This window comes from Polyodon spathula, unplaced genomic scaffold, assembly GCF_017654505.1.
Source record: "Polyodon spathula isolate WHYD16114869_AA unplaced genomic scaffold, ASM1765450v1 scaffolds_651, whole genome shotgun sequence".
Taxonomy (NCBI): domain Eukaryota; kingdom Metazoa; phylum Chordata; class Actinopteri; order Acipenseriformes; family Polyodontidae; genus Polyodon; species Polyodon spathula.
The window spans coordinates 13,796-25,000 of NW_024472140.1; the positions used below are offsets into that span (position 1 = coordinate 13,796).

The 11,205-nt window shown below is 41.6% G+C and overlaps 1 protein-coding gene across 1 annotated transcript; it reads right to left on the reverse strand.

Moving 5' to 3' along the window:
* Nucleotides 1-2,080: 2,080 nt before the first annotated feature.
* LOC121308330 (mitogen-activated protein kinase kinase kinase 5-like) lies at nucleotides 2,081-10,700 on the reverse strand. The gene is made up of 16 exons (XM_041240668.1): nucleotides 10,590-10,700; nucleotides 10,344-10,477; nucleotides 9,765-9,892; nucleotides 9,271-9,407; nucleotides 8,403-8,508; nucleotides 7,915-8,072; nucleotides 7,405-7,606; nucleotides 6,771-6,933; nucleotides 6,237-6,405; nucleotides 5,728-5,913; nucleotides 5,271-5,376; nucleotides 4,911-5,133; nucleotides 4,357-4,451; nucleotides 3,265-3,377; nucleotides 2,696-2,772; nucleotides 2,081-2,469 (listed from the first exon to the last, which is right to left on the reverse strand). Exons 1-16 carry the CDS (start codon nucleotides 10,662-10,664, stop codon nucleotides 2,364-2,366), a joined length of 2,178 nt encoding a protein of 725 aa, XP_041096602.1. The 5' UTR covers nucleotides 10,665-10,700; the 3' UTR covers nucleotides 2,081-2,363.
* Between the last annotated feature and the right edge of the window lie 505 nt (nucleotides 10,701-11,205).

Below are 11,205 nucleotides of genomic sequence, written 5' to 3' on the forward strand. Positions count from 1 at the left end.
ACAGAGCCACCACATCAAAACCAATTTCTATATCAAATAAAACGTTGTATAGCTTTTTTTTCTGAAGCATGGACAGAAGTATATCTGTCAGCACTTAAGAGTTAAAAAAAAAAGGTTTACATTTGAGAAATAAAACGCTCCAGCTCTACAATGTAAACCGTTAAGCCACTTAATAATAAAAAATGAGGTCATTCCCTCGAATGAACACTCACATATCTACCATGGGTTTTTTAAAGGCTGAATGGAGTAGTTAAGTATGCCAGGCACAGATTACACAATGGTGCACTTACTGGTTTAAACCCCATCGTGCAATTGCTGTGTTCGAAACAGTCACATTTAATTCATACTAAACACTGCTGTTGGGTAGAAGGGTACAATCCCAGATTGCCATACCACAGCCATGCACTTTCTTTAATTCTGTTCAGTTTTCTCTATGATTAGTTCCCTGTCTGGAAGTACTATTTAACTTTGTGTGCTTTGCGCAGATCTAGAAGGTTATCTAACAAGTCTGGATTCTTATGTGCGCTACGGTATTTGGCAGCTTTGTGTTGCTTTTGGAAAGAACCCCAAAAAACCCACTGGAGCAAACATACAAAGTGAAAGCAGAATGTTAGTGGGGTTAAGATCCTGGATATTCACATCAGCTTCAGCTCTGCTTTACTGTTAACCTTTGAGGCACTCTTCATTCGAATCTGACCCAACTTTTCTTCTAAATATATATCCAGTCAGAGTGGCAGATCAATGCGTTTGAATAGTTATCAAGGAGTAAAGCCTCAAATTCCTTCTGGGAGAGTCTTTCAGATTTGCAACCTTGTCCAACTTGAATTCAAGTGTGATAGGGAGATGAACCCATGAGATGTCATTTGAATAACAAATGAAGTGGCTCACACTTAACCCTGACTCAGAGAAGTGACTCAGAGAAGTGTTCTCTGTGATTCTGTGCTGTGATTGGCTGTGAGATTTCAGCCAAGTCATCTGCCTCAATGACACACAATCACATGGGAGAATTGGAGCCTGTACTGTGAGCCTTAATGATAACGCACACATCCGCGCGCGCGCGCGCACACGCACACACACACATACTGAATGTGGGAACACTGTGGGAATCACAAAGTAAAAACTGTATCTGTCAAACACTCAAATACCATACTGTTTTTTTGTAAAAGGGTTTACTGATTACAGGATAAGACAAAAGATGAAACCTGATTCAATTATAGCAGCACATTGCAACCAAAACATATTTTTTCATCATGCACACATTTAATGTCAATTCTGCTACATCACAGTGTTGAAATATTTCGATTTAGTGAAAGATGTACAGGGAACGAGAAGAACTTGGATGATCAAATTGAATATTAAAAAAAAAAAAAAAAAAATAGATGTTTATTGTCTATTACATGTATCTTTATAAAAGATCCCCATAGCAAAAGCAATATAAAGTGTAATACAGTCAAATGAAAGCATGGCAAAGCATGCGTAAACATTGTAAAGTCCAGACAGGTATTGTAAAGCATATAAAAACCTGCCAAATCATGGTAAACTATGGTAAATGAATAGCATAATCACTGAATGAGAAAACTGCAAAAAATAATGTGCAAATTTACCATGGTAACCTTTAATAAGCATACTGGTCAACTAGAACACTGTGTCCAGTGTCTCCTACGAGTAGCTGGAACATTAGGCTGCTTCACCTCTGATCTGCCAGCAACGCCCTGTGTTAGTTGCCATTCTCACTCCGTTCAATGGTCTTTTTTGATCCTTCACGGCAAACAGAACAACATTTCTTTGGATCACTGTACACAAGTAAACACACCGCGACCACTAAAGCTTGATCTAACACTATCACTATGGGCTCCTATTTTAATTCTCTCAACAGTGTTGTATCTTAATGTGGCCGCTCTTTAGCTATATATTGTACTCCGCTAATGCTTACCTCCAGGAGTGATCTATTTACCACCTTATCAACTTAATTAAATACAGGGATAGATTCCTGGATCCATTCCTGGTTTTACTAAGAGTTTAATAAGACACACCTGAGTTTGCTACCTATACACTGTGGCTCACCAAGCTCATATTAAAACCTGGAATGGATGAAACTGCTATGCAATAACAGTTTCATTTCCATCCCTGAAATACAATAAAATACAGTGAAATAGAGGTCAGATCCATCACTGATGAGATCATTAAACACCTCTATCTAAGAAAAAATATAATAATAGAGACATCAGGTCTCCCAAAGACTCAGTTTAAAATAACCGCATTCTAGTCTGTCCCTCTGACCAGTCTGGGACCAGCTAGTAGCTTTGCAGATCCTCAATTTGAGGCAAGTCCAATGCAAGGTTTCATCAACCATGTCATGATTTCTAGTCACTGCTGCACTGCACAGTGTTTTCAAATCCAGTGCTGTGCCATCCAGGGGTATTTCTGTGCCTTGTTATTGCTGTCCACAGTCGACAAAGCATACCGCCCCTGGAAGGAATGAAAAGAGAAGCTATATCGCTTGTTTATACGCAGAATTATCCCAGTACTTTGGTAGGTCGAAATCAAAACTCAGTAAATAATATGTTTTTAAACAATTTGATATCTTGTAAATATATCTGGTTCAGATATATCATGGCTCTGTAAGAACATGTTTTAGAGCTCATATGATTTATATTGCATATATACAGTAGACAGCACCTGGCTAAGGGTTTACCTTATCCCACAATATTTCAGGTCATCCCTTGTAGCGATAGAAAGTAGATCCTGAAGAGTAAAGTCAGCTGCAAGTAACTAAAAAAAAAAAAGAACAAGAAAAACAACTGTACACTATAAAAATAAATCATAAATCATACAATGATATTGACACTTAGACATGCCAAAAGAAACGTAATAAATCCAATGACAAACGTTTCCGCTAGAAGCATGGATGTTATGCACACAGGAAAAGGACCAAATCTGAAACGCTAGGCCTACAGAAGATTTCTACAGCACAGAACCGAAGGGTGCACTTACACACAGCATGGGGTTGATGTTCTATGCATTGCAACTGCACACCGGAGAAAGGAGATCTCCACAAACAGGGGAGGAACACAGGGAAGCAATGAAACTGCACTGAAGCCATTAAGGTGTGCTTAAAATTGTTTAAGGTTGTTTCGAAACAGTCCTTAAAGCCCTGTGAATAGGACCCTATGCTAGATGTCTTGATAGTTACAAAGCAAATAGAAGGAGCTGAATTGGGAAAAGGCAGCACGACTCCACTATGTATTTCATGAACTCTCTTACTCTGTTGATCGTGTCCCCATCGGCACCTGTGTGCTGCAGCCACTGCGTCAGGGTGGAGCGCTCCGAGTCTCCTTGGGTTGTCTTCCAGTGGTACAGGGAGGCAGAGGGGATATCTGAGAGAAACAGGCAACAGCTTTGATACAGAGAGCTGCATCTGTGACCAGCTCAAAAGCAGCAACAACATCTTCAAACACAGTCATTGCAAAATATTCAAAACCGTGTCTGTCCAGCTGCATCTTAAAACAAGTTCCTGCAGGCACTCTTCATACCAACATTCCAGGGCTTGGCAAGCACAATGATTGTTGTGTGAAACCTGCTGATGGATAGCAGAGTAGTGACGTACAATGGAACAAGTGAATCTTTTTAATTGGGAAAGCTGTTTCCAGTTCTCAACATGCTGTAGGTCTTGCCTAGACCTGGGCAGTGCATCGTATTCAACATCACAGCTGTTGAAATTTTCTCAGACACCCGAAATGATGATTCATTGGATTTATTTTCTGTTTGCCCTTCCCTGTACGTCTGGCCAGAAGCCTTCATTCAAATTTAAAAAACTACTATTTGCGAAATACTTCTCTGCATTCAGATCAAACACAAGAGTATCCACTTGAAAGATGACTAATTAGTAGCCTAATGAGACATGGCTTCAGTAGTTTTCTACTCTGCTTGATGCAGTTTGACTGCATCTGCATCCACCTTAAACTACAAACTGCACTCTTTTCAAAACATACATTCAAATGAACCATATGATGTTTAACAGCTGTCCGTTCAACTGCCCTGCTGTAAATACAAATAAATAACCTCTCCATCCCTCTTATTGTTGAAACCGAGATAACAGCAGCGTGGCTGAGACTTGAGGTACTAAACACACATACAGTGCAAGCACACACACACACACACAACACACACACACACTACAAGCTCACACACACTGCAAGCTCACACACACACACAGACACACAGTGCAAGCACACACACACACACACACATACACACAAAGTGCAAGCACACACACACACACACAGTGCACACAGCACACACACACACACACACACACACACACACACACACAGTCCTCCCAGCAGAGCGTCTCACCTGTGAGAAGCTCAATGTCCTCCTCTCTCCTCCTGACAGTGTCCCGCAGCAGTTCATGATACTCCTTTTCCTTCTCAGCGAGCTGAGTCAGCAGCCTGCAACACACACACAGCTTGAGAGGGGGCACTTTAAAAAACACTGCCGCTGCCGCAAATGGATCTAATCCCATCCCTGTTTATTTTTCCAGTTATGCCGCCAATCTGGCAGTCAATAAAATACTTTTTTTTTTTTTTTAATTTGTCAGGATAAACCTCATCCGGATTTTATGACGGCATTTAACAGCAGTAGGGAATCCCTGTAGATTTCATAGCCCTGGATAGATTCCCCTGTGCGGTAAAAAAATGCCACCCAGCGGGGAACAGGTTGGTAAAAACAGCCCCTTATAAATGTTATGAAGGTATGGGTGAAGGCAGCTGATAAAAACAGAGCTGCCATACTAAATCCTGCAGAATATCATCATGCAACACCAATGCAGCCATTAACTGTGTGCGCTTGACTAGCGTTTGAATCAATGGGTGTATCAAAGAGAAGCATTAGAATTGACCGCTGCCTACCTGCCTGTCTCCACTCTGAGCTCTTTCAGCTGCAGGATCAGTGGGCAGGGGTCCTGCAGGAACTCACTCAGCGCACATGAACTGAGCGTGCTCACGCCAGACGTCTCAACATCCTGGTCCTTCACAGGGGGCGACCCCTCTCTCTCCACAGCTACACACTCGCCCCGAGCCGTTGACTCCTGGAATTCAGCCTCGAACGAGGACTGTGCCTGCACCTTGAGCTCTGAAACAACAACAACAACAACAACAACAATAATAATAATAATAATAATAATAATAATAATAATAATAATAATAATAATAATAATAATAATAGCAGTAGTATTGGAGCACTAATAGCAATAGTGGTGGTCGTAGTACCTGGGATGAGGATGGTAATGGCTTCCTGAACCGCCTGTCTTAACAGGTTAACCAGAGCAAACATCCAGTGGGGTCTGATTCTCTGCTGCCTCAGGACCGTCTTCACCTGCAAGCGAGGAACAAACAGCCCAGCTATACAGTAAGAACACATCCAATCTTACCCTGCAATAGCTTAAAACTAGGAGCAGCTGTGAATGCTGTACCAAACCCAGGGCAAGGATGTCAATAGCAAAGCTTAATGCAATTAACCTAGATTATGAGTGCTAATGAATACACACACTTGACTAAGTTTAATTACATTTAGACAAGCGGTTTTCAAGATATAGCAACAAGGTAGATATTTGAGTATTTGTTTGCAAAAAGTTATTTTAAATCCTCGCCTGAGCTGATCACCAGTGAAAGCCATGCTTTTAAAAAAGTTCTGGTTCTGAACTCTGTAGTGTTTGTTCAAACTCACAGCGTCTTGGAAGCTGAACAGCACCTCCTGCAGGTGGCTGACAGGAACTGCATCCGAGTGGAGCTTCGCCCGGAGCTTGACCAGACTGTTCGTGAGGTTCTTCCTGTTGGGAGTGTGGATGTGCTCCCTCAGAGAGGACACCAGCATACCGATGTGTTCAGCAGTAAATTCAGCCTCTTCTGTATTCTGGGTAGAAAATATCAGTTAAATATATTTTTAAAACCTATCTAAATATGAAAGACTAATAGCCTTTATATACTACTACTGTTACAACAACTACTACTAATAATAATAATTCCTACTCATCATATTTTACAACTACACTACAACATTAAAATAGAAAACACCTGTCATATATAGCACACACTTTTGTTAATCTGATCTGAGGCATCTGTTATGCCTTATATGCATTCTGTAACATATAAAAGCTGCATCTCCCTGGTGCTTCCATATCCAAAGCCCTGTATTGATCGGTTCAGGTCTCCGTGGCTGGAATGTGCGCTCTCTACCTCAGTCTGGATCTCCAGTATGTTGTTGACCACAGTGTTCTCGTGGTCAGTGAGGATCTTGTGCAGGGTCGCCCGGCGCTCGCTGTCCTTCCTCAGCATGAAAAAGCCAGCGCTCTCCTCTGGAGACGAAGGGCTGCTGAAGTCATAAAGAGACTCCTCCAGCACGCTTCTGAATTACAGGAGTGACAACCAAGACTTTCAAAACCAGTGTCTTGCCTAGCATTAGCAACCTTATTTTTACTCTAACGATAAGGCGTGAGCTATTTCATATAGTTTCAAAAAGTGATGCTCTAATTCCACATTGTACTTTTCCTCTTAAATAACTGTTAACATCATATTGCTATTCCATTTTTTACTTAAGCAAATAGTTATTTTTAACACTTAAATCAGCTGATGTGGAAAATCCCTTTCAGGAGAATATCTTCATTTAACTCCCTCGCTATCTGTTTATTTACTGATTCCTGTTACCCATATCCCCCCCTGGGCTAGACTTCTCAATCCAAGGTCCAAGTCAGCAGAGAAGGCTGCACCCACCCAAGGAGACCTTGCTTTGTCATCTTCCCGATGGTACCAGAGTTGGTATTACTCCTCTGCAGGACCGGTATGGGCTTCCTGGAGTCTAAAGAGGAGGTCCGATCACACTTCACAGAGCCGCTGGAGTCCTGAACCGGGACCGACATGCTTCGGTGATAGTCACCTGAACGACACAAACAATACATTATTGTTTGATGCAAATCCTTAATTAGCACTGTAAAAGGGTATAAACTCAGTGGTTATTTCTAAAGAGAGCCCCACTACCTATGCGGAACAAGGGGCCAAGGGGAGCTGAAACAATATCATGGGATAACTGAAAGTTTGTGAAGGAACTGCAATGAGGAGCAATCGATTATACATGAAAACTGTACAGTTCAATTGTCACTGTGCAGGATAATCTCAACAACTCTCAATTAAACAAAATAGGATGCCACCACCAAATCTTCAACAATTTTCTTCTCCCTACCTTTTATAAAAAATATATAAAAGGATGGATTCCTAGATGACTCTGCAAATATGATAACTTTCAGAAAGACTTTCTCCTCTAATATACTTAATGAAATGCTGTACTGGAGCATTGATTTTTTTAGTGTTCTAACAAGAATGACCCAATGGGTAAGGATGGAGGGTTTACCTGGCAGGACCTTGTCGCTCAGGGGGGGCTGGCTGGGGGTCCTGGTTTTCCTCCTGGCGGGCTTCCTCAGGAAGGGGTCCTGCAGCAGCTCAGCGGACGTGGCTCTCTGGTCGGGGTCGGGTTCGAAACACCTCTCAATGAAAGCCTTGGCCTCCTCGGACATGCACTCTGGGACCCTGGGGTGAATTTTGAACATGCCCACCTGGAGGAGGACAGTGCCAGCCCCACGGTCACAACCATGATCGGTATTTAAAGAAATACATATTTTCATTTCATTTTTACATAATATCATTAAAAAAAATATATATATCTTGTTTCTGTTTAAAAATAAATCTGGTGTCTGGTGGTTTTAATAAAGGTGACAAATGTTAAGAAAACATGGTGTTAAAACATACATGTACACACCCCCATGTTCTATATGTACTGGTCTGTGTCAGTGATCTTTCCCTGCCAGTTCAGTGGATTATGTTATGTATTTGTGTGCCTGTGGCTCAGTGCTGTGTCGGTTACCTTAAACATGGCAGCCTGTGGGCTCTCGAGCTCGTGGAAGGGAGGTTTCCCCGTGGCCATCTCAATAATAGTGCAGCCCAGAGACCAGATATCAGCAGCCTTCCCGTAACCTCTCGGACCCTTGTCAATAATTTCTGGTGCCATGTACTGTAGAGTCCCTGAGCACAGGCACAAATGCATGACGTTCAAACAAATGCATGTCAAACCACACAGGTTCCCAAATCTTTAACATGTCAATCATTTACAGACAGCCTCGCTCAACTACAGTTTTAACCCCAAGCATATAAAGTGGACATCAATTTAAAAAGCCAGACCTCAGCCCGGATTAAATCATAATCATAGCACTGTCAAAGTATAGTTATAGTAGCGCCATTAACTTTTGATTCAGGCTCTTGCACTCTGAAACGCTTAGCTGTCCAAGTTCAAATTAAAAGACATAATATATGAATTTACAATAAGACAAGAAGCTACCTGCCTTTTCTTCTTACCTGTAAAAGTCTCAGTGCGCGGATTGATTCCCGCCAGTCTCTTTGAGGTCCCAAAATCTGAAATTTTCAGCACTCCACTGTAGGTGTTAATGAGCACATTATCCCCCTGAAAATGAACACATTCAAGGTTATAAAAAATACTTCCGCATCTACAGATACAAACACACACTCTCCAGTCTGTTGATTAAGGCCTCTTTGATCTGTCACACTTTCGACAGCAGATGGCAATAGAGGGTTGTTTTCAAATCCATTACTTATTTTAAAGACTTTTAGCCTCAACTGAATTTTCTCGAACTCTGCAAGGCTTGCTTTGGGATACTGTTTGAATAACAAGGCAGATTACTGACTCTGGCAAGCAACCAAAGCACAAGATAAGGCCTGTTAAGATGTTGAGAGCGAGAGGGGATATTTTAATGGTCCTAGTTAAAATGCAAACACCGCTCAAATCAGTCTGTCACACTTCATGGAGAACAGAACTGCCTGCTATCCCTACGCATGTGTGTTCACTGGCTCTGATAAAAACTGAACTGAATACCTGCCACCTTTTAGGAAAGGAACTTTTATTATGCTTAGCGAGGACAATAAAGAGGTCAATAAAATAAAGGGGGTTGATACAGAGTTAGATCATAATCTGGTTAAGTTCAGTTGTCTGGCTTGCATTGCCAGCTGCAGGACGTTTCTGAGATGAAGTAGAAAGCTGTTCCGTATGAAGATATTTTTAAAAGGTGCTGTGATTTTCTTATTGGGCTGCAGAGATGGTTGACACTGTTCCAGTGAGAGAGTGAAGACTCTAAGGTTTGCAGCCGGGTTCTGTTACTGTATGACATGATTTGTGAGGTTAACCGTGCAGGTCAGTCTCATCACTCGCCTTGATATCTCTGTGAACAATCTGGTTCTCATGCAGGTACTTGAGTCCCTCCAGGATCTGTTTGGTGTAGTAAACAACTGTGGCCTCGTTGTCTTTCAGAGGTCCCCATTTCGATCTCAACAGCGAAGAGAGGCTGCCTAAACACAGAACACCTTTCTGCTAAATCCATTGTTGGCATTACGGTGGTTACAACCAGATTCCAAAACCTTTGAAACGTTCTAAAGAAAGGTCAAGACCTTTTACGTGTCGTTTTTGTTCAAGCAGATGTTTTATTTAAAGAGCTACACAAACATAAAAACTTTAAAATGCATTCTTGAGAAGGAGATGTAAGCAACATTTTATCAACAATAACCATGCAGTGAGATCTAATGAGACCACAAATTTATTTTGTGCAATTCTGTTTAGCAATAATTCAAGACTGGCTTGCAATGAACAGCATGACTGTACAATAAACAACCTTTTCAAACAGCCCCCAACCCATGATAAAGTCCTACCTCCCGGGACTTCCTCCATAAAGATTTTGATGAAGCCATTCTCACTGACCGAACCCAGGTATTGGACTATATTCCTGTGCTTGAGACGCTTGTGCAAGGATATCTCTTCATGAAGAGCCTCAGAGAACCTGTGGGTGGAGCAGAAAAGGGGAGCGGGGATCAGTTAGAAGACATGGGGTTTTGACCTGTCATCAGTATTACACTGTTCCACCACAAACAAAGCAGGGCTGCTATTGAAAACCTACAGCAGCCTAGCGATGTCAAAATACACCCAGCACAGAATAGACTGATCGTGAACGGTCAGCAGAAGTAAATAAGGAAGGAGATACAATTACAATGGATAATCACTGCTCTTTAATGTATGCCATATAAAATTACAAGAGTTTCCAAACACCTTACATACAGAGATTCAATGCTGTTTGGTAACTGCAATTTGTAACATCCTGCCAATCTGGACACGGTACTGCCACAGCTCATAAGAGTTAGTTTTATTTTGGGGTGATTAATTGACACTTTTGCTGCTGGTATTTTATTATTGTGCAGGTGAAGCAGTCATAGGGCTACCCCACAGGGATCTACCTGCTGTCCTTCTCAGGGATCTCTTTGATAGCGATGCGCACTTGGTTGCTCAGATCTCTGCCTGCGTACACAACTCCATAGGTCCCCTTCCCCAGGACCACCTTACATCTGCTCTCGGTATATTCATAAGAATACTGAAAAATACAAAATTAGAAAATCGGAATGCTGAAATACAAAAATTCTCCAAGATATCTTTATGGACCAATATTGGAATCATGGCTCTAGGACTCTTCAATGACAACTCACTTCCAATACCCCTTCAGAGCGCACTGCAGGATCTACTACATTCACTGCATTCTCCTCTGCCAAGGAGTTCACCATCTCACAGAACCTAGGAACAAGAACAACAGCATAATGGGAAACACCAAGAGAATAGAGGATTTTATATTACCGGGTCCAAAATGTTGGGCTATTTCCATGTAATTACCATTTTGGATTCAACTGCTCTAGCGCGTAGTACAGGAAACTCACTTTACAGTACAAGGAATCTCCAAGGCATTATGGCACATTACAATTTCACATCCCGCTCTAAGCAAAATGATTGTGTTTAAACTGGCTTAAAATACTAGAAAATCAGCAGGCTCCTCCAGTTTATGACACTCCAATACCAAGTAAAGAATGCTGCAAGTTTCCTCACTATCAGATAGGTGATTCTAAAGATGAATGTAGAAAGTGTGGCATAGTTACTGACATACAGAGGCCTACGCTATCCCTCCCTGTGGTTGGGGTAACCAGAACATTCTCTCTGTAATTCAATTCATGGCAATTATAGATACAGCTAGGAGCTTGGTTGCTTATTAATTCTGCTTATTATAATATTAATACATTTCACCCCACTGACTAGTAAAGTGTTAAGCAGGCC